Source organism: Syzygium oleosum, unplaced genomic scaffold (genome assembly GCF_021117445.2).
Source record: "Syzygium oleosum isolate NSW1041296 unplaced genomic scaffold, Sole_v2.1 Sole_v2.41, whole genome shotgun sequence".
Classification (NCBI taxonomy): Eukaryota; Viridiplantae; Streptophyta; class Magnoliopsida; order Myrtales; family Myrtaceae; genus Syzygium; species Syzygium oleosum.
The window spans coordinates 2,321,791-2,344,894 of record NW_026607525.1 but is presented as its reverse complement, the minus strand read 5'-3'; the positions used below and the strand labels follow the sequence as shown (position 1 = coordinate 2,344,894).

The window sequence follows — 23,104 nt, the reverse complement described above, 5'->3', positions numbered from 1 at the left end:
GACTCTATAATGTTCCAAGGATATCTAGGAAATGTATACTTGTCACTAATAAGTAAGTGATAGGTAAGAAGATTGAATTTTCACCGTTAGATCAACGAGAAATCAACGGTTGTAAAGATTATGACTCGTGTATAAGTAGGGGCATTCTCCTTCTCATTTGTTTCATCTACAAAAATTGATCAATATAGTATCATCGAGAGTTTTTCTGTTTAAATACTTCTCTTTCTAAAATTCCCTTCTTTGAGTGTGAGAGTGAGAGCTTGAGAGTTAAAGTGAGCATAAGAGGAAGTAAGGCTCATTTAGGCCAAGAGAGGCATTCAAGGTCTAAGGGTGCATTCGGAAATTGCTTTACCATGGGGCTTTGGGCTCTAAAGTCCCTTGGGCAAATGCAAGTACCATTTGGCAAATATTTATGAGAGTTTTGGGAAAACGTAATTGCATCTCCAAAGGCTTCTAAAGGCATTTAGCTCAAGATAGGTTTGGACGTGCTTTGAGTTTTGAGCATTTTCAGAATATAAATACATTTTTTTCTTCCAACTTTGTTCTCGCTAAACTTTCATAATTCCGAAAATGTCACTACTTGACGTTACTTACGAGGATTCAAGTTGCCAACAAGGGCAAATGTGGCTCTTGGTAGCCTTGCTTGAGGTTTGGCAACCTCATACAACCTAGGATGTCGGTGGTGGCCACCTGGGTTCATGCGATCCAAGCTGACCCAAGCAACAGCCGCTTGGGTTGCACAAGCGATAGTCGCCTAGGGTCGGTGACAGCCACATGGGTTGTGCGAACCTAAGCAATACCCCCTGAGGTCGTTGGTACGAGATTGTTGGCGCTAGATTTGGCTTTCCGGTAGCTAGATATGGCCTCCTGGAGTCTTGTTGGGCTGAGTTCTTTGCTCGTTTTAAGTTTTTTTTTTAAAGCAAAAGTGCTATACAAAGTGTGATTTTTCTAAATGTCATTAAAATCAAAGTTGTTACTTAATGCATTTTAAAATTACAATTTACCAAACGTATTTTGAAAAAACCCTTTAACCTAAAAGTTATTGTATATTATTAAATACTTTCCCAAAAAATCGAAGCAAATGCACCTTAAATGTCGCACAATTCGCGATCCAAAGTATTGATATGTGACACATGGTGGAGAGTAGAGGACTACAGAAGATGTAAAGAAAAGGAGAGGCGGAGGAGGCGTCTTTTCGTCCAAAGACAAAGCTTTTATTTCCTTCTTATTTATCAAGAAAATGGTGGCTGGTGAGATTTTTTTTTTTTGGATTCATTCATGTTTGGATTTATTCGTCGCATATTACTTTATCGAGCCGCGATTTTTATCATATTAGCTCTTGATCATGCTGTCAAGGTCCGTTAACCACACAAATTTCTATGAATTTTCAACTCATTTTGCCAATCAACTAAAACATTCACCCAATCATCTCATTCAAATAGTCTTTTCTTTCTCTCTTCGCTATTTTCTCCATCTAGTCTCGAGTCAATTATTCCCAACCAAGAAAAAAAAACACGAAAATTTCCACGTAACCCGAACAAAGTTAGACACGCTCGTCGCCCGCGCTCCTCCATTGGCCACTCGCAACGCGCCAAGTGGCGATGCCACGCAACGCGAGGCCAATCGGGCGCTCCGCCTACGGAAGTGAAAACGCTCGCCAGCTCACCAACCTCTAGGGCTAGTTTCGTCACCGCGGGCGGAAAGCTGGACAGAACGGTCAATCCGACGTGGACAAAAGGGTCAAAACGAACAAAATCCGAAATAAAAAATTAAAGCGAAAAAAAAAGAAGAAGTTCGTCACAGGCTACTCCCGGTCTCGGTACCTCCCAGCTTTACACTGCATACAAGTACAACCCTTCGCGACTTAGAAAGTCTTCCCTCTCTCTCTCTCTCTCTCTCTAACCCTCGCAGCGCATCAGAGCTCATCGGCGGCTTCCCCTCTCGGCCGTCAATGGCGGCCCCGGAGGCATCGACGGCGGCGGCGGCGACGACGAGCTTGCGGTACGCCTTCGGCGGCGTCCTCTCCTTCTTCATCCTCCTCCTGATCGGCGTCCTCGCGTTCTCGATCCGCCTCTTCTCCGTAAGTTCCGCCGGACGGCTCGTAGATCGGCCGCCAGCGAGTGCATTGTCGCGCTTTTCCGGTTCCCGTCTGCGTTTCCCTGGGAAGCGAGCTCGAAGCGTTTTGTCAAAGCGGTCGCCTTTCCGGTGGCCCTGAATCGGCCGGTCGGTCGGGTGGATGTTTTGTGTCGTCGCGCGGCTTGATTATGCTGGGAGGAAGTGTTTTGTAGCTTTTTCTCTTTGGCATCTGCCGACGATTGACCGGCGGATGTGTAAATTTGGTTCATTTGACGTCGAGTTGGAAATTGCACTTGTCGATCACTGCCTGCGGAATGATCTTTCCGATGATTGAATTGCAGGTCATCAAGTACGAGAGTGTCATTCACGAGTTCGATCCTTACTTCAACTACAGAGTTACTCAGGTGCGGTGTAGATTTAACCAGTAACGTGAATTTTTCTATTGATATGCCATGTGTAGTCGGACGTAGCAATCTCGCGCGGTTGCTGTATAATTACTTATGAGTGCTCACTTCAATCAAGGCACCGTCTTGTTTGCTCTTGGATTTCATTTTGATAATTTGAATTACCTCTAAGAAGTATAGAGGGTGATGGCGTGTTTGTTGGTTTCAGTTTCTCACAAAAAATGGGATATATGACTTTTGGAACTGGTTTGACGATCGGACATGGTAACTCTTTACTCAATTTATAACCTGTAATGCATCTTTCACATTTCTTTTGATTTAATCTAAAAGTTGAATACTTGTGTTTCGTGTCACGTGATAAAGGTACCCACTAGGACGTGTGATTGGTGGAACTGTGTACCCTGGACTAACGTTGACAGCAGGCACTCTTTGGTGGTGAGTATTCTATTTTTGTTGTAATTCATCCTCAATGTGGTTATTTTTCTTTCTTTCACTGTTTTTTCTTCATCTATCGAAAAAGAGGTCTATAAATACTGATCAGGGAAATCTTGTTCACAAATCTTCATTTTTTATGGAAAAACTGGTACATAGAAAAAGGTTTTCTTTTAGCTGAGAGATTACAGACCACAAGAATGTTTTTCTTGTCTTGTGATCTAGTCTTATACGTGGATATATGATAAAAAGGAGTGTGTACGTTAAATTTTGGGTGGTCTTCTTCTTCTTCTTCTTCTTCTTCTAATCAAGTACTTTCTCATGTCAGGTTCCTGAACTCTTTGAATATTCCTCTATCCGTGGAGACTGTGTGTGTGTTTACTGCACCTATATTCTCTGCCTTTGCTTCATGGGCAACCTACCTTTTGACCAAGGTTTGTCTTCTAGTTCACTCCTGTTTTATTTTCACTTTAAGTTTTTAAAGCTAGAGTCTCCGGGATGTTGATGTTGTTGCCTGTATCTTCTGCAGGAAGTTAAGGGTGCTGGTGCTGGATTGACAGCTGCAGCCCTTTTAGCGATGGTAAGACAGTAGCCGAGTACTGAAAGTAATTGCTTTTTCATTACGGAGCTGAACTGAAAGATAGTAAAAGAAAAATTCTAATCATGGTATTGCCTCTTCTTTGTCCAGATTTGTTGTCTCATTTCTATAAAGGGAGACTGCAGATATCATAACTTAAAACTTTTAAAATGAGGTAACAAGTTGCAGTATTAGGGAGAATGTAAACTTTATATAGGTTGTTCTGACCCTTTTAGCTTTGACGTGCACTTAGAAGTTGTCACTTTGCTCAATTTGATGAATGGAGAAATCAACTAGAATTGAAGTTCATATGGTTACTACTCTCATAATTAGCTAAAGCCATCTACAGGCAGGAGGTGAGCTTGAGTAGTTTTACCATTCTGGGTTAAAATTTAAAGAAATTTGAGGTTGATGATTATTAATTGTCGCGTTCCCTCTTTCCTTAGATGGATAGGATAAGATCTTCTTTAATGGTTTTGAGATTATATGTGGGAGCTACCTCAACATCATTTTTTTCCCTCTTGATTATTTCTAAAAGTTGGGTGATGAATTGACATTTTCCTGAATGGTTCTTGTTGATGGACAATGGGGAGGCTATAAAAATGATATGGAAAGGTGGATGCTCCTATTGTAGTCGAGATATTGCAGCTTAAACAGAATCCCATTGAAAAATATAGAGGAATGATTCTACCACTTCATTCTCTATTTCAGAGGACGTCGCTGCATTGGTGATTACTAAGTGGGTCGGGGTGAAGCTCATAGATAAATTTGTTGCTCTATTCTTGGTTTGACAATGTGCTATTTCCTAGAATTACTTTTTTCGGGTTTCTTAGTTACACTAATCAGTTTTCATTGAATGCCCATGATTTAAATCAAATAAATTGCAAACCCGTGCAATACTAACTTCAAAATCATTCAAAAGTTGGGCTGTTTAAGTACTATTGAATTGGTCCTGTGAATTGCAACTAAATCCTCAGTTACAGCTATTTAAGCAGTTAGTCGGTCAGTTAAATGAATTACTTGTGCCCTACCTAGTACTGCGTCCTTGCAGGGATGCTTTATTTTTGAAAATTTCAGTTACAGCTGGATAATTGCATCAATTGTCTGGCGCTGTATATTTCAGGTTCCATCATATATATCTCGATCTGTGGCTGGCAGCTATGACAATGAAGCAGTGGCTATATTTGCATTAATCTTCACGTTCTTTCTCTACATAAAGGTTAGTTGTTGCTTTACTTATCACACGATTATTTAGATAAGTAAATCAAGGTTAGATGTTGTCCAGAGACACAACCAACAATATATTAAATGGTTTTAATTTTAACCCTGAAAGGAATTTCAGTGTTTTTACTTGAGGCTTAAACTTTGTTCTCTTTGTAATTAGTAGTTACTTGTTTGATTTTCTTAGATCATGTTTCTATGTTATACAGACACTTAATACTGGATCACTCTTTTATGCCACTTTGAATGCCATCTCCTACTTCTACATGGTAGGTTTTAATTTTTTTTGCGACTTTCTTTTATTTGAGTTTACCTTTTCCATTTTAGGCATCTGATAGTTGACTTTGGTTAATGAACTTCCAGGTTTGCTCATGGGGAGGATACACATTCATCATCAATCTCATTCCCATGCATGTGTTGCTATGCATTGTAACTGGTCGCTATTCCTCTCGGCTGTACATTGCTTATGCTCCCCTTGTAAGTGTGTACATCACTGCAAGATCTTGTTTTACTGAATCTGTGAACAAGCATTGGGAAGTGCTAGGTTTGGAGAATATGAGAGAGAAGCCCCAAAGAGTAAATTTGTCCTTTTAGCTTGAGCATGTCAGCATGCAGATTAGGAGCATCTGGATAAAGGGCCATCAGTAACTATAAACGGGGATTTAAGTTTTTGGTTCTTATGTGTGGCTTGCTTGACATTTTTCTCTTTGGAAAATGGCCAAGAATTCATTTTCTTATGAATTTGTGCTTCGTTCCCAGCAATAATCATGTCCACTTACTATATTGACAACTTCACATAGGACTTTCTTCACTTTCATTTATATCAAGTTAAATAAAATATTATTGTGCCCTTAGTTTGAGTGAGTTGAAAAAATTTGAGCTGCCGATAATTTTAAATACCTTGTGTCCAACAATGAGTCTGCACTCTACTGCCCCAATCTGCTTAGTGTCCTTGAAAGTTTATACAGAGAAGGTTGTCAAATATCTCATCTTAATTTGTGGCCAACTACTTTCGAGCAGTCCAGTAACATTTATTCACAATGTCACTTGACTTTTAAACTAAGCTCTTTTTTATAGTCAAATGATTGCCTTATCAAATGCAGGTTGTCTTGGGAACATTATTGGCTGCATTGGTGCCTGTTGTTGGATTTAATGCAGTCATGACATCAGAACATTTTGCATCATTTTTGGTGAGTCTTTACCTGTACTTTTTGGTGCTTTTAGTTATGTTTATTAACCTTGTGCGTTTTGAGTTGCTGAGATTCCATTTTCCTAGTGTTATGTACTTAAAACAGATAGTTTTCTGACTTGTGTAATGTATATGATCTGAACAGTCACTATACTGCACAGTTGTCCGAGTTTTGTATCATTATTTGTGGTGGTGTCTAAGGGCGAAGTTTAATGTTCTAGTACTATAACAAAGACAAATTGTTCTCTAGATGGAACATCACACTCATACAGAAAACGTTTGTGTATAAACTGAGATGCTGATAGAAAAGAGTGTATATTACATGAGACAAAGAGTACATCAAACTGGTAAATGTCTTTTATCATCTTGTTGATAGATAAGATTGGCTTGTGATTGCGTAAAAAATCTTAATATGATATGTGTACTTGCTTGGTGCTTATACCATCAATACAATCGTTTTGTTAACAATAGGTGATTGGCAGGTCTTTATCATCATTCATGTGGTTGCTCTTGTCTATTACATCAAAGGGATTCTCTCCCCGAAGATGTTTAAACTTGCTGTTACCCTGGTTCTCTCTGCAGGCTTGTAAGTTTCCTCTGTATTATTTGGCTGATGCTGGCTGATGCTCAATTGAACAAATGTTTAATGTTATACATCTAATTACTATGGTCAAAGCTTTGATGTTTCATGCCAGTTCGGTTCACATTTAGTACTGGAATTTCCTTTGAGTTTGATTGTATGCATTTTCCTTGAAGCCATACCATACGGAAGTTAATCTCCCTACCTTTTCTTTAACTTAATGTGCAGGATAGTGTGCTTTGCCGTGGTAGCAATACTCATAGCATTGGTTGCTTCCAGCCCAACGAAGGGATGGAGTGGAAGAAGTCTGAGTCTACTTGATCCGTAAGTATTTAGTTTAAGAACTCACGAGGTGTTGGGTTCATCATTAAGATCCTTAAGGTTTTGGATTCTATGCCCTCGTTAACCTCCCTCTCTACTTGCCTGTCAAACAACTACTGTGCACATATGTTTTAGCGTGTGAATTTGTAAGTTGTCGCTTGAGTTTGTATCTTCACAAACTCTTATATCATGAAAAGGCGGACAAGAAAAAAGAGAGGAATAGGGTTTCTGTTAGTTGCATCTTTTTCTGAAAGTTAATTTTCTCCCCATTCTTGTTTGTTGCTTTCTCCTTGACAGAACTTACGCAAGCAAGTACATACCAATTATAGCCAGTGTCAGCGAACATCAGCCTCCTACATGGCCATCATATTTTATGGACATTAATGTCTTGGCTTTCTTGGTTCCAGCAGGCATTATTGTGAGTCATTGTTAAGAGCAATTTTTCCTTTGCCAGCTACTTAATTTTTCTGTAGATTGTAATTTCGTGGTTGATGCCTTTGTTTGCAGGCTTGTTTTCTGCCATTGTCTGATGCAAGTTCCTTCGTTGTTCTCTATATCGTGACATCAGTATATTTTTCGGGAGTCATGGTAAGGGGAATGCTTGCGACACTAATAGTGTCTTTTCCGCTGTGGTGATTCCAGGGGTAATTCTTTTGTTTAACATTACAGGTACGGTTAATGCTGGTCCTTGCTCCAGCAGCTTGTATCATGTCTGGGATTGCTCTCTCTGAAGCTTTTGATACTCTTACACGTTCTATCAAGTTTCAGTTACCTGGAATCTCTGGTGGAAACTCCGAAGCTAACGTAAGAATGTACCTTTTTCTGTATCTTTATACACTCATGCCTATGACATTTATATCAGGGTATGAAAGACTCACAATATCTCTTTGCCAATAAGGCAGGGGATGCTAGTTCTGCTAGTGCCAGTGCACAGAATGATGTAATCAAGGCTGATAAAACTGAAGAGACTGCCAAGGAGAGACCATCAAGGAAGAGCAAGAAGAAGGAAAAGGAGCCAGTGGAAAGGCCTCCAAGAAATCCTCGAAATGCGAAAAAGCTTTTGGTTTTACCTTTTGAAGCGTCTATTGTTGGTATCTTTCTACTTGTCTTGCTGGGTGCCTTCTATGTGGTAATTACACTTTCTTCTCTCATCTTTATTTTTGCCTTTTTGTTGAATCACCGCCAGCTTTCATCTTTAAAGAATGTCTATCCTTTCTCTTATGTTATATGGACAACATTTGTTATATTTTGAGCAATTGATATAATAAGATGTCATCTGAAAGGAGAATGAAAATGTGCTATTTCTTCGACAAAGTTATTCTCTCCGAGAAATTCATACTATTTGAAGTCCGTCTACAAGCCATAGCCACCGCTGAAGTTGCTTATGTGGATAGTGTGAGAGCTGCGTGAGGCATGCGTAATAGTATTCTAGATGCAAACACAGAAAACTCATTATCTTTTGTCATATAAGTAGATCTGGTCCTTATTTCTCCTGCCTTTTCCTGTACTGTTTCTCTGGCTTTGTAAAGGCCCTCAAGATACATGATTTCGTCATTGTAGGTCCATTGTGTCTGGGCAGCAGCTGAAGCTTATTCAGCCCCTTCAATTGTTCTGACATCCCATTCTCATGACGGACTGCATGTTTTTGATGATTTTAGAGAAGCTTATGCATGGCTAAGTCACAATACGGAGGTGGATGACAAAGTGAGTTTTTTCCTTCTTATTTCATAGATTTTGATAGTGGACACGAGGCTGTACATTGTTCCTGTTATTTAATCTGATGATTGTGGCCTCTCTACCCCATTTTCCACATGCTGCAGTTGCCAGAAGCTCGATTGCTCTTTCTTTTCTTTATTTTTACAGTCAGACAATCAGTTCTCAGAAGTATAGGATATCCAAAGCTCTTTAAGGGGAACTGACAATTCTGTGTACAGTTAGGCAAGTGACAGTTTGTTTGTCCCCATGTCGAATGCAATGAGGGTGGTTAGGACTTTGTCAGTGGAACTAGATGTTACATTAATTAGAGAAATAGCTAGTTGCATTCATAGCTTAAAACCCCCCTATGCTAGTAGAATGATAAACTCTGATGTCTAGTACAGACTGTTGAGTACTTGTTATATTCCCAATATGCCAATGCAGCATTTTTTAACCCAAAAAATTTTCCTTTTACAGGTTGCATCATGGTGGGACTATGGTTACCAAACAACTGCAATGGCAAATCGCACTGTCATAGTCGACAACAACACCTGGAATAACACGCATATTGCAACTGTTGGCACTGCCATGTCTTCTCCTGAAAAGGCAGCTTGGGAGATTTTCAGCTCTTTGGATGTCAAATATGTTCTTGTTGTCTTTGGAGGTTTGTGGCCTTCTCAAATGCTTCTCTTTTCCCCTGGAGGAGCTGTTCTGACATGTGCTTGTTTAATTCAGGTCTCGTGGGCTATCCTAGTGATGATATCAATAAGTTCTTATGGATGGTACGGATAGGAGGTGGTGTGTTTCCTCATATTAAAGAGCCTGATTACCTAGTAAGTTTCTCCCTTTTCATTGGAAAGAGGACTCCTGGTTTCTGGCTTCTTAAAGCTTACGCAGTTTTACTACAATCCTTGGAATTAAGATTTCTCGCTGTGATAAATATTCATAGTGGCTTTTCGAACTTTCATCACTTATCAATGTGTCATGGCATGATTTTGGGACTGATTTTTTTTGGCTTCCGTTTCTGTTTAAAGCGAGATGGCCAATATCGGATTGACTCTGAGGCCACGCCAACTATGTTAAACTGTCTAATGTACAAGCTCTCATATTACAGGTTCGTTACAGCTTTAAAACATGATTTTTTTCTCTTTTGTATTCTAAAATTGCTGTCTGAATGTTCAGTGTCTTCTGTGCATGTTTATACTTCAGGTTTGTTGAGACCGATGGTAAAGCTTTTGATCGAGTTAGGCGGACAGAGATTGGAAAGAAACACTTTAAGCTCACCCATTTCGAAGAGGTAAGATTTCTTTTTCTAAGGCAGCACAAAAATTTGGTAGATAATAATTCATGTTTCTATCGCGCCAACAACATATCAGTAAATCTTTATATATCTGGCACTATTTAAGCAGGTTACAGAAAAGTGCAGCAATGAGTAAAAAATGATATACACGGTTCTCGGTCAATAAATTATTTTAGAACAAATAAGCATCATTAAGTTTACTACTTTTTCATTGGAAAGTCTTTGATTTGAGGACCCACCCTTTTATGTTCTATATATCACGAACGTTGGTCAAGACTTCCAGTCCTCAGTTGTATGTCTGGATGGATATAAGTCATAATGTTGTTATAATTGAGGCAAGATGTATAACTTCCAAGTGTTAACTATTTTATCTTCAAACTAGAAGGTGAAAAGGGTTTGAGAGTGAAATTTCAAGATTTTCCTTTTAATCCTTTAATCTGTTTACCGTTGTTTGAATCTACATATTGATCATCGATTTGGTTCAGGGATGCTATTATGAAAGATACAACTCTCTGGTTGTGCATCAATCTTTCTGTTTGTCATGAGATCTGTCATATAGATGAGTTGTTTGATTGTGGTTATTCTCTTACTTCATCTTATTTTCACTTAAATCCTGGTGAAATATCTTATTGGAGAGGAAAAATAAGAAGGTTTGAAATAGTTCCAGCAATTATTGCAAGTCTAATTTTTTGCCGCCCAACATAGTAGGGCCTTTCAAGGGGCTTCATGTCATACGCCATACCATAGTTGTTCTCTGATGTATTCTTTTCTGTCACTATTAGTAATGTCTTAACATGTGTGTGTGTGTGTGTGTGTGTGTGTAATGACATAGTTATCAGCCGAGATGACATTCTTCCAGTAGTAAGTATACAGCAGTATGAGTGGTCCAAATTCCAAAAGATACTCAGAACTAAGGACTTTTGTTTGGGGCTTGGTGACAGGTGTTTACAACTCATCATTGGATGGTTCGCTTATACAAACTGAAGCCTCCAAAGAACAGGCTCCGTGGTAAAACGAAAAAATCGAAGGCGGTATGTAACACTCTTGGACCTTCCAATTTATATAAGGTATCATGCAGATATATCCTCCTAATAACACCTTATCCATTGACTTTGTTCTTGGCAGAAAACAAGCTCCGCTTCAAGCTCAAAAAGGAGTGGGAAAATAACAAGAAATCCTTGGCAATAGAGGTTTTTGAGATTTTACAGTCTATGGGTTCAGGTTGCTACGTGTACTTCATTGTATAATTTATAGGCGAGACACCTCAGAGATAGTTCGCGTGAGATTAGGTGGTCATTGACCTTGCAGAGATGCTAGTTCTCAAAGATTTTGCAGTTTTGCCTGTGAACCAAATCGAAAATGTTTGTGCTTACTGCTTCTCGCCGAGGGGGTTCCGATATCTATTTGCTTCTGTTGCTTCCTGCTAAGGGCAAGAGATTGCTCAGTTTGATAGATCAGGAGTTAGCTCGATCTCGTGCTTTTTCACAATGGAGTACCACGTTGCTAACTTTTACTACATTCCCGTGATTTAGAATAGAGCTATTCTTCTTCGTAATGGAAGGAATCCAACTGATGTTCTTCCATCACTTCCGGACTTGCTTCCGCAAGTTGGACCATCAGCTGCAGTATCTTCTAGTTCAGTTAAAATGAATCACTTTGACCAAACCTTTTGTACATATACCGCGAGTAAAAAGGCTGTAGGAACTAGAATGAAGAGTTCACTGTCCAGGAAAATATTTACTTCTACTTGATTCTTTTTCCGTGCCTTGACGGTAACTCGGGATTTAATCCCGTCGAGATTGTGTTTTCACTTGTACATTCAATGGGATAAATTACACCTTGGTCATAGTGAATCGAGAGTCCTTTAAGCAGCGATCCCATGTTGGTCACAGGGCATGCCATCCCGTTTTCCGGCTATTATCTGAAGAATTTCGAGAACTAGTACATCAACAATCGCTGTGGCGATGTTGTAACTCTGATGTGAGGATATCAAAGGCGGTGATATAGATGTTGCCCCGTTCGATTCTTCCATATGCGGCTGCTCTGATTCTTTCTCCTCCAGCGTAAGTTGTAATCGTGAAGATCTAAATTTGGAATATGCCGAGGTCTCGTGACGATGAAGATCCTTCTCTTGTATCATGTTGATGCGGCAAGGACGAATTGAAATAACAAAGCGACTTTACTCGGCCAAAAAAAAATCGAATCTCCCAAGATAGAAGGAACAAGTTTCACTCCATTTAACTGTAAGAATTTCCTAACGTGGGCTTCATTAATTGAAATTAACTTAATTAGTTTGATCTAATAAAGGTGAGATATGTAGGTTCTTAATAAATATAATATGGGGCTGGCTAGTGTGGGCCAAGTACGGCTCGGTCCATAATGAGAGGACCAGTGGTCGAAAACTCTATAAATAAAGCTCAAGTCCCTCCCCTAACTCGATGATGCACAATTTGACTTACATACAGATCTAGAGAGGAATTTCTTTTCATGAGTGGCAATTTCATTAGGCCAGTGTTCGACGAAGGGTATAAGGGAGATGCACTTGAGTTTGTGTTCGGAAGCCGTTGCCAATTTCGTGTCAAGTTCGATGGATTCCAAACCAATTACGTGAATCGATAATTTCTCCATTTACGTGTTTCGATTTCTTTTTATGGTAATCTTAGGTGTGCCATTTTCGTGGCTGACATGTGGTACCAGAGCTTGCCATAGATTATAACTGAAACATGTAGATTAAGACCGTTTTCGTTTTGATCGAGAGGTTTTTGCCACTTTTTGAAATTTTTGGTTAAGATAAAAGTTATATTTTATTGCATATTTGGAATCTACTCATCAAGACGAGTAGATTGATGGGCGGCATGTCACTAGGGGAGGCCGCACGCGCCTTCACGCACCAACACATGCCGGGAGCGCGGCAGTGCGTGACGACCAGGCACGGCCATGATGAACCGGCGCATCTCCCTGCCGGTAATCGGCGCATCTCCCTGCCGGTAACCGCTGACATCACGTCAGCGGGGCCGACCCGACTGTTGACCCGACCGGTCAACCGGTCGGAATGGCGGTTCAGATCGGTTTGATCGGCTGAACAAGAGCGCACGCTCCGCCCTTTTCAGCGGCGCGTGAGGACACGTCCAACGTCCGTTTGGGACATTCTTGGTACCGACGTGCTCGTATCAAGATTCTCTACACTGTGGTGTATTTATTTTACATGGTTGAAGCTTTTAAGGATGTGAAAATATGTATAGAACCCTATATATGCCTATTTTCAGGGTATTTTTGCGTAGTTTCTTGTATTTCTCTATGGTTTCGGAAATGCATATGGTAGCTCAAATGTATATCACCGCATAAGGAATATGTAGAGTGTAATTTATTGTCTATCAATGAATGGAACAATATAATTAGCATGACATGTAATTTTAGAGATATACGCTCCTATCTTTACGTCTAGCATTACATGTATACAGTGAATGTGATACATAAAGCTCATATCCCTGGTATGAGAGATTTTCAAAGATTCAGTTGGGTAGTGATCACCAAAGTGGCACACCTGACTGGGTTTGAGAAATATCGATCTCATATTGTGGTGGGATGTCTCCTGTTCTAATGCGTGGTCATGCTCCCAAAGGAGATGATTTTGTATTGGTTCATGGAAGGATACATGTATAGTACGTGCTTGAGGAATGACTGACCTTAATGGTTCATATACCCAAATGTGGTGATTTCACGAAAGATTAGAATATGTTCTCATGGCCGCTGTCATGTGGAGAGTGTACAAGTGTATGTCATATTTTCTGCCCAAAGGTGATTATGTGATGATGTATGTAACTCTCTGGATAAGTACTCACATGATGCTAATTGTATAATTTGTTTGTTTTTTTTTTTTTTCAGTTACCTTTTCTGTAAACGACAATTCCATTTCCATTGAGGTCCTTACTGGGTTGAATTTTAAGAAATAGAAAGAGGATTTTCAATTTGGAATGGAGCTGTCGGATGTTCACATTGCTCTTATAAAGGATAAGCCGATAGATATCATGGCCACCAGTACTGAAGCTGAGAAAGCGCACTATGCTGCATGTAAAAGAGCAATCGGATTTGTTTATTGACAATGAAGAAATCCGTTCAAGAACACTTGAAAAGTGGTTTGTCAGTTGACTGTATTGTTAAGGAAATAATGGCAGCCTTAGAGGCTAGAAACTGCATTTCATCTAATGCTGATGTTGGTACACTTCTTCAAAGGCTCTTCAATATGAAATATGATGATACTGCTGGGGTTAGAGATTATGTCCTTAGGATGGTAGACCTAAATACGAAGTTTCAAGCTCTTAATGTTTCCATTCCTGATGATTGCATTGTGCATCAAGCCCTGAACGCCTTGAACACCCTTCCACCTGATTTTAGGATTATAAAGACAAATTATAATTCCCAAGATAAGACTTGGTCGGTTAATGATTTGATAGCTAGGGTGGTGGCGGAGGAAGAGAAACTTAAAAAGGAAAGAGGACATCTAGCCTTATATATTTCTAGTTCCCACAAGAGGAAGAATAAGAAGTTCAGAAATCGTACTTATAAAGGTACTCATGAAACTACCGGTCAAATTGATAATATGGGTCCAAAGAAAATATCCTTCAAGAATGATGGTGACCATTGCTTCTTTTGTAAGAAGAAAGGTTGCATAAAAAAGGACTGTTGAAAGTTCAAGACTTGGTTCTCTAAACGTGAGCCTACAAATAATGATTCTTTGGCACTTGTTTGTGAATCCAACCTATCAGAAGCACCATCTAGTTCTTTGTGGCTAGATAGCGGTGCAACTAATCATGTTGCGTTTACCATACATGGATTCATAAACCGATGGACGCCAAATCAAGATGAATCAAGACTCACAGTGAGAAACAACAAGAAAGTCGATGTGGTGTTTGTGGGAGATGTTCTCTTAATTCTAGACTATGGTTTTAAATTAATGTAAAAGACACTTTTTATGTATCTTCTCTTAGACGGAACTTAGTTTTCGTATCGTATTTGAACATGTATGGCTACTCTTTTGAAATCAAGGACAATGTTATTTCTTTGTTTCATGATTCAAATAAGGTTGGGCACTATAATATGTCCAATGGATTGTACAGATTGTGTTTGTCTCCTAATGATATATATGTCGCTTATACGGCTGAAAATGTTGTTTCCAAAAGACCTCTATCTAAGGAACAGTCTTATACATTGTGGCATAAACGGCTTGACCACATCTCTAAGGATAGAGTAAAAAGGCTAATAAAGACTAACATCCTGCCTGCTCTTAAAAATGACTTAGAGACATGCGTAGACTGTTGTAGGGGTAAAATGACCAAGATAAGAAATAAAACTGCAGTCCGAAGTTCTGACCTGTTGAAGGTCATTCACACTGACATTAGTGGACTCTATACGGCAATCTTGTGTAGAAATTTTTATTTCATCACATTTATTGATGACTATTCTCGATATAGCTATCTGTACTTGATTAAAGAAAAGTCTGAGTCTCTTGACAAGTTAAAGATTTTTCGGACTGAAGTTGATAAACAGTTGGGAAAGGTCATAAATGTTGTTAGATCTGACCGAGGTGGAGAGTATTATGGCAAGCATGGCGATGCTAGACAGCTTAAAGGGCCATTTGATAAATACTTAGAAGATTCTGGGATAGTGGCTCAATTTACTATGCCTGGGAGTCCTAAGTAGAATGGTATGGCCGAAAGGCGCAATCGTATCCTTATGGAAATGGTGAGGAGTATGATTAGTAGGGCAAATTTACCTAGATTTCTGTGGGGTGAAGCTTTGAAAACATCTTTATACATTCGAAATCGTATATCTACTAAAGCTGTTCCATTGACTCCTTTTGAGGTATGGACTGGACGTAAGCCTGGCTTAAACCATCTTAGGAATTGGGGATGTCCTGCAGAAGTAAAGTTATATAATCCAACATTAAATAAGTTAGACTCCAGAGCCACTCGGTGTTATTTTGTATATTACCCGGATCATTCGAAGGAATATCGATTCTATAATCTCAATGGAGGCACAAGAATTGTGGAATCACATACAGCGAAGTTTTTGGAGTTTGATGTGGCCGAAGAAAGTAGCTGCTCATAGATTATTGAGGATAATAGTACGATGGGTAATGTTGTATCTTTTTCTCCTCCTATATAGATAATTGTGGAGACTCCTACATCACAGACTGAACCTGTTGAGGCTTAGGATCCTATTGTTGAGACAGCTCCTGATGAAGTTCCTCAAGCCTCTTAGGTGCAGGATGAGGTTATTGTTGCTTCAGTTAGGAAATCCATTAGGGAGAGACGATCAACTATATCACCGGACTATTTAATCTATATAAGAGAGCAAGACTACGATATCGATTTTGTGGCTGATCCAGTGACTTATGCCGAAGCAGTTTCTTGTCCTCAGTCGGAATTGTGGTTGGATGCAATGAGAGATGAAATGCAATCTATGAAACATAATGGTGTTTGGGAACTTACTGAATTACTTGAAGGTCACAGACCCATTGGCTGCAAATTGGTGTATAAGACTAAAAAGGACTTCAAAGGAAAGATTGAAAAGTTTAAAACCAGACTGGTAGCCAAGGGTTTCACTTAGAGAGAAGGAGTAGACTATGTAGCAACCTTTTCTCCTGTCTCTTTTAAAGACTCTTTCAGAGTGATCATGGCATCAGTAGCTCATTTCGATATGGAGTTACACCAGATAGATGTTAAAACTGCCTTTCTCAATGGAGACCTTAATGAAGAAGTCTATAGGGTGCAACCCGAAGGCTTTGCGGCAGATGATTCATGTAAGCTTGTATGTAGACTGAAAAAGTCTATTTATGATCTCAAGCAAACTTCTAGACAATGATACTTGAAGTTTCATAGTGTTGTCACTTCATTTGGATTTGTTGATAACAAAGTAGATGAATGTATATATTGCAAGGTTAGTGGGAGGAAATTCATTTTCCTTGTACTCTATGTGGATGATATCCTACTTGCGAGCGGTGACCTTGGTTTACTGCATGAGACAAAGCGGATGTTGTCAAAGAACTTTGATATGAAGGACCTTGGTGAGGCATCTTTTGTCCTTGGCATTGAGATCCATAGGGATTGTTCTTCTCGTACATTAGGTCTATCTCAGAAGGCATATGTTGATTGTATCTTAGAAAGATTCAACATGCAACAATGCAAGCTAGGATTCGCTTCTGTCATTAAGGGTGATAAGTTGAGTCTGTTACAGTATCTTCATTCAGATTTTGAGAAAGCCCAAATGAAGAATGTACCTTATGTTAGTGCACTTGGGAGTATTATGTATGCTCAAGTATGCACTAGACCAGATATTGCTTTTGCAACAAGACTTCTAGGCAAATATCAGTCAAATCCTGGACACGATCACTGGGTTGCTACCAAGAAGGTTTTGAGGTACTTAAAGAGGATAAAAGATTATGTGTTGATTTACAAACATGTTCAGGACCTACAGCTAGTAGGGCATTCAGATGCAGATTTTGCTGGCTGTCAGGATGACAAGAAGTCGACAGCAGGGTATATCTTTATGTTAGCGGGAGGTGCAGTATCATGGAAAAGCGAGAAACAGAAATCCATTTCATCCTCTACCATGCAAGCAGAGTTCGTAGCATGCTTTTCGGCCGCTACTCAGGCTATTTGGCTCCGGAACCTCATTAGAGAATTGACCGTATTTGATTTTGTGGATAGGCTCATAGAGTTGTATTGTGACAACAAATTGTCAACAATAATAGAGGTCTCAAGGGGTCTTAGCATATGGAGGTCAAGTTCCTGACCATAAAGGAAACAGTTCAGAATGGTGACATTGCAGTAGAGCACATTTCGATAGATGATATGATTGCAAATCCACTAACTAAAGGCCTTCACCCTTGTGTATATGAGCGACATGTCATTAACATGGGCTTAGGAGTATCATGGGATACTGTTAATTAGTGGGAGCTGTTTAGTCTTGTGTTCCTCTTATGAAGTTTGTATATAATTTTGTTACATTTTGTAACATTTGGATATGTATCAACTTTTTGCATTCAATGAGGTATTTGTGAATGTAATTTTATCAAGTTGAGTACATACATATATCTGATGAAAATCTCGAGGTATTGTGTAAACTTTGAGTACAAGCTAGGGGCATTCTTGGTATTAGCCTTATCGATATGTCTTGTTAGACATAAGTAATAGTTAACTATAAGGGTAAGACATATGTAGGTTCGTTGGAACCATGAAAGATATTCTCTAGTGACACACTAGGTTTTGTGACACTTAAGGAGAGAGAATTTGGACTGACAAAATGAACAACACATGAAGTATTACTCATTATGAGGTATTGTCCATTTGCCACACTACCATATTGAATCTATATCAGTAAAGTTGAAAGCACTCATGACCATGGAAAGCTCTGCGTGAGTACATGCAGTTACCGTAATGATTCGATGTTCGAGACTTTATGGGATCGGATTGATTATTAAGAATAATCTTTGGACCAACATAATGGTGTGCACACAGTTCTTTTTCAATTAATATCGCCCAAGTGGGAGAATGTAAGAATTTCCTAACGTGGGCTTCATTAATTGAAATTAATTGAATTAGTTTGGTTTAATAAATGTGAGATATGTGGGTTCTTAATAAGTCTAATATGAGGTTGGCTAGTGTAGGCCGAGTATGGCTCGGCTCGTAATGAGAGGCCAGTGCTCGAAAACTCTATAGAAAGTGCTCAAGTCCCTCCCTCAATCCGATGATGCACAATATAACTCACATATGGATCTAGAGAGGAATTTCTTCTCGTGAGTGGCAATCTCATTAGGCCAGTGTTCGACAAGGGGTATAGGACAGATGCATTTGAGTTTGTGTTCGGAAACCGTCGCCAATTCCGCGTTAAGTTTGATGAATTCCAAACTAGATACGTAAATCGATAATTTCTCTGTTTACGTGTTTCGATTTCTGTTTATGGTGATCTTGGATGTGCCATTTTCGTGTCCGACATTAACTACATACAACTCATAAATCAAGATTGATATCTAGAGCAACCTTACTCATTTCGTCGTGTTATTTAGCGTTTAAGTTTCATAATCTCAACTTTGTCCTAAATCCCGTTTCTTCATTGCCTCGTCGCCCAAGTTGTAGTCTCTTGGAACCAGTATCCATCTGCTCGTCATCTGTCTAGTGAAGAGCACTCGTGTGCTGATGTCGTGATCGACGCAGATGCATCCACGCGTTAGAAAAAATCTAAAACCGAACCCACCAAATGAGAGCGGCGAGACACCAGCTCCGCCAAGCCGTTGACTCGCTGTACTCTCGCGGGCGTGCGACCCCTGAGTCCTACACTCATCTGGTGCTCGGATGCGTTCGTGCCCACGATGTCGATCAAGCTAGGCGATTGCAATCTCACATGGAGCTCCACTCCTTTCGACCTGACGACACCTACGTACTCAATCGCCTCCTCCATTTGTACGCGAGGTCTGGCCAGCTCGACGATGCCCGGAATCTGTTCGACGAAATGCCCATGAGAGACGTTTTCTCGTGGAATGCTATGCTTTCGGTGCACGCTAAATGTGGGTCTGTTGGGGACATGTGGGCAACCTTCGATGAGATGCCTGTACGCGATGGTGTTTCCTATAACACAGTTATCGCGGGTTTCGCTGGAAATGGACAACCTCAAAAGGCTCTGCAAGTGTTTGTGATTATGCACGAAAATGGGTTTGCGCCAACTGAATATACTCACGTGAGCGCATTGAATGCCTGTTCACAGTTGCAGGGTTTGAGGCTGGGAAAGCAGATTCATGGCAGGATAGTTGCTAGTAATTTTAGGGGCAGTGCGTTTGTTTGGAATGCGTTGACTGATATGTATGCTAGATGTGGTGAAATTCATTGGGCCAGGTGGTTGTTTGATCGCATGGTTGATAAGAATGTGGTTTCATGGAACACAATGATTTCTGGCTATGTGATTAATGGGAATCCGGATAAATGTGTTGATTTGTTCCGTGAGATGCAATTGACTGGTTGTAAGCCCGATCAGATTACGGTCTCCAATGTCCTCAGAGCCTACTTTCAATGTGGACATGTCGTTGAAGCAGGGAAATTGTTTGATGAGATCAGAGAGAGAGATAAAATTTATTGGACGACAATGATAGTTGGCTACTCCCAAAGTTCAAGAGAAGAGGATGCATTGCTGCTTTTTTGTCGTATGCTGTCAACAAATGTGCAGCCCGATGGTTTTACGATCTCTAGTGTGGTGAGTTCCTGTGCCAAATTAGCATTTTTGTGTCTTGGTCAGGCTGTGCATGCGAAAGCTATTCTTGTGGGAGTTGATGATGATCTGCTTGTTTCCAGTGCTCTTGTTGACATGTACAGCAGCTGTGGAGTCATTGCAGATGCTCAGTTCATTTTTAATACGATGACTTCTAGGAATGTTGTCTCTTGGAATGCCATGCTAGGTGGTTATGCACAAAATGGTCAAGATCTGGAGGCCTTGAGACTATATGAGGAGATGCTGCAAGGGAACATGAAACCCGATATTATCACTTTTATAGCTGTTCTTTCATCCTGTGTTCATGCCAATCTGATGGAACAGGGACAGAAGTATTTTGATTCAATGAGCAAAGTACATGGGATTACGCCAACTTTGGATCATTATGCATTCATGGTCAGCCTCCTTGTTCGATTAGGCCAGGGAGATAAAGCACTGAGTCTCATCAAGCAAATGCCCCATCAACCAAATAGCGTAATTTGGTCCTCTATTTTGTCTTCATGTGCAACAATGGGCAATATTAAACTTGGAAAGATAGCAGCAAGCCATTTATTTGATCTTGATCCATGTAATGCTGGACCATATATTACACTATCTAACATGTATGCGGTTAATGCCAGATGGAAAGATGTTGCATCTGTGAGATCTCTGATGAAGAATAGAAATGTCAGGAAAGTCGCAGCTTACAGCTGGATTGAGTTCAATAGTAAGGTCCACAGATTTGTGTCAGAAGATCGTTCTCATCCAGAGACAGATCAAATTTATGAAGAACTGCACAGATTGATAAAGAAACTACAAGTGGCTGGCTTTGTTCCTAATACAAAGTCAGCACTCCATGATGTAGCTGACGATGAGAAGCTTGCATCTATAAGCTACCACAGTGAGAAACTTGCTCTTGCATTCATCTTGCTCAAAAACCCTGATGGTGCAATTCCCATACGAATAATAAAGAATATTCGTGTATGCGGTGACTGCCACATGTTTATGAAATATGCATCTGAACTTATTGGGCGCCATATAATCTTGAGAGATTATAACAGATATCATCATTTTATTGGAGGAAACTGCTCTTGCAATGATTGCTGGTAGTAAGAATTTCTGATTTTCAATTTTCTCAAACTGACTTCAGATGGTTAAGTTGCAGCTTTGCGGTGGATGGTCTGTTTGCAGCAGGAGCCCTTCAACTTGTTGAGATGAACTGAGCCAAGAGCTAGATGCAAGATCCTTTTCATTGGGCTACCAACAATGGATCATCTCGTTAAAGGTTCAGTTGATCATTTCTTTTCTCTTGGAAGCTATAACGAGGTGTTGGGGCTCTTCAAGCACCGGACTGATCTTCACTAGATGAGTCCATCCCCATGTCAATGCGTGCCGACTGATTACAGGCACGCAAGGCTGCTTATGGGAATGATCTGAATAGAATGTGCTAACATCATAATTCAAAACCAAATCTTGAGCAAGAATGATGAACAAGCTTATCAATTGAGGAACCCCAAGCAATTCATTGTTAGTTTATCACATGGTATGTTTGTAGCAAGGTGATAGCATCGCTAGTAGCTTTTGAGACACAAATGCAGGCACTGTTAGCTGAAGCAGCTATTGTATGTGATGGGATGCAGAGTGAGGTCACTGGATAGGTCAACATTTCTTCACTTGGTGATTGTAGATTGTTCATGACTTACGCTTGATGCTTATAAGCTCGGATCTTTGGATATCGTACAGACAATCTTTTGTTAAACAACTTAGATCAAGAGGAGCTAGTGACACAGGTTTGTTCTGGTAGGCAATCGAGTATACACTAAAAATAGGTTACTCCTCTTTCTTTGTAATGGTTTATTTCTCTGTATCAGGTCCATTTCAAGCATTTAAATGAGGAGGCGAGGTCCATCTTAGGTGGTTGACTGGTTGGAATAGTTGGTCTGCTGCTTAAGTGGCCTGAAGGGTAATGTGCTGGAGACCCTGTACTGCAGTTATAATTCTTGAATTAGGTAAAAAACCGTGAGATCAACTTCCTCGTTGGGTACATTACTTTTTGCTCAACTGGGTCTGAAGTAGCTTTCTTCAAGTTCGGCTCTTTTTCCTATAATTTGGTAGAGTTCTACATTGGAAAAAGTTTGAAATTCTACCCTACTTATTTTCTATCACCTTAGTTTTGAGTTTACCATTCACAGTTGGTGTCATAGAAAACCATTATTCTGTGGTACTAACTAGAGTTGCTCAGAGGGAAGGGTCGGGCTGGGTCGGGCTTTGACCTAACCATGTTACCCAAGTCCACCCATTCACAAAAAAGTGTAAGTTTGTTCAGAGTTCTACAATTTTGTGTTCATTTTTTTCCCTTTTTTGAGATGAAACTATTGTTTCCACGTCTAATTTATGGTCCTTCCTTTGATATTTCATTCCTGCCAATCTTGTGGGGCAAATTCAAGAGTCGATGGGTGCTTGAGATATTGTTTTTTCTATACACTTTGGAGGATGGAAGCTAAAAGGCTTAACTGTGGCTGCTCAAAGTGGATATGTAAATTCTTAGTGGCAGTGGCAGAAGCATAATATGATGCATATAATGCAATGCAAGCAGTTGTAATTGTGTTGTTGACTGGGCTAGGCCAATTCTAACTCTCATTACTTGGCTATAATATTTCCAGGCATGTACTGCATCATGAACTAATCTCCAGCACAATGTCTTGTCGCACTAGCAATAAATCATGCTTCTCTTTTTTGGGTACAAAATTTTCTTCACATTGTGGGATAAAAATTTAGATATCAACTTGTTCTTTGATTAATGTATTAAATTTGCTTAGGGGACCAATGCATCCGAAGTATAGTTTACTTCAGCTCATTGTACTATCGCCTGGACAGGATATGGTAGTAACTCAATTCAGTTAGGAGGTCAGTGTAAGGACAGGGAAGAAGCAATATCATGTGGGAAGCTGATGTTGATGGTCACATAGGGTTCACTTGTCATTTCCTGAACTTTATCCTTCAATGCAGTTCAGTTCACAGCTCGAAATTTTTCGCCGTGGTTTGATATGACCCTCCTCTACTGTTGACA

The 23,104-nt window shown here is 39.9% G+C and overlaps 2 protein-coding genes across 3 annotated transcripts; both read left to right on the top strand.

Moving 5' to 3' along the window:
- Positions 1-1,840: 1,840 nt before the first annotated feature.
- Positions 1,841-11,247, top strand: LOC130136077 (dolichyl-diphosphooligosaccharide--protein glycosyltransferase subunit STT3A-like). The gene is made up of 23 exons (XM_056306105.1): positions 1,841-2,080; positions 2,418-2,480; positions 2,689-2,744; positions 2,844-2,915; positions 3,241-3,346; positions 3,442-3,492; positions 4,613-4,708; positions 4,920-4,979; positions 5,074-5,187; positions 5,814-5,900; positions 6,382-6,485; positions 6,708-6,803; positions 7,098-7,218; positions 7,308-7,388; positions 7,470-7,604; positions 7,699-7,929; positions 8,361-8,504; positions 8,973-9,159; positions 9,231-9,328; positions 9,530-9,609; positions 9,705-9,792; positions 10,737-10,826; positions 10,921-11,247. The coding sequence occupies exons 1-23, from the start codon at positions 1,952-1,954 to the stop codon at positions 10,981-10,983; spliced, it is 2,352 nt and encodes a 783-aa protein (XP_056162080.1). The 5' UTR covers positions 1,841-1,951; the 3' UTR covers positions 10,984-11,247.
- Positions 11,248-18,829: 7,582 nt separating this feature from the next.
- LOC130136031 (pentatricopeptide repeat-containing protein At4g21065-like) lies at positions 18,830-22,782 on the top strand. Of its 2 annotated transcripts, none has more exons than XM_056306007.1 (2): positions 18,830-21,824; positions 21,906-22,782. In XM_056306007.1, exon 1 carries the CDS (start codon positions 19,054-19,056, stop codon positions 21,142-21,144), a length of 2,091 nt encoding a protein of 696 aa, XP_056161982.1. In that variant the 5' UTR covers positions 18,830-19,053; the 3' UTR covers positions 21,145-21,824; positions 21,906-22,782. The 2 variants fall into 2 exon arrangements, with proteins under 2 accessions (XP_056161982.1, XP_056161983.1); XM_056306008.1 differs by having other exon boundaries at positions 18,830-21,834.
- The last annotated feature ends 322 nt before the right edge of the window (positions 22,783-23,104 follow it).

Excerpts from the sequence above, each read along its gene's own strand:
- LOC130136077 (XM_056306105.1), top strand. The coding sequence starts at position 1,952 with ATGGCGGCCCCGGAGGCATCGACGGCGGCGGCGGCGACGACGAGCTTG. Across the intron at positions 5,188-5,813 it reads ACATTGCTTATGCTCCCCTT|GTTGTCTTGGGAACATTATT; the intron begins GTAAGTGTGTAC and ends TATCAAATGCAG. Across the intron at positions 7,219-7,307 it reads TGGTTCCAGCAGGCATTATT|GCTTGTTTTCTGCCATTGTC; the intron begins GTGAGTCATTGT and ends CTTTGTTTGCAG.
- LOC130136031 (XM_056306007.1), top strand. The coding sequence starts at position 19,054 with ATGAGAGCGGCGAGACACCAGCTCCGCCAAGCCGTTGACTCGCTGTAC.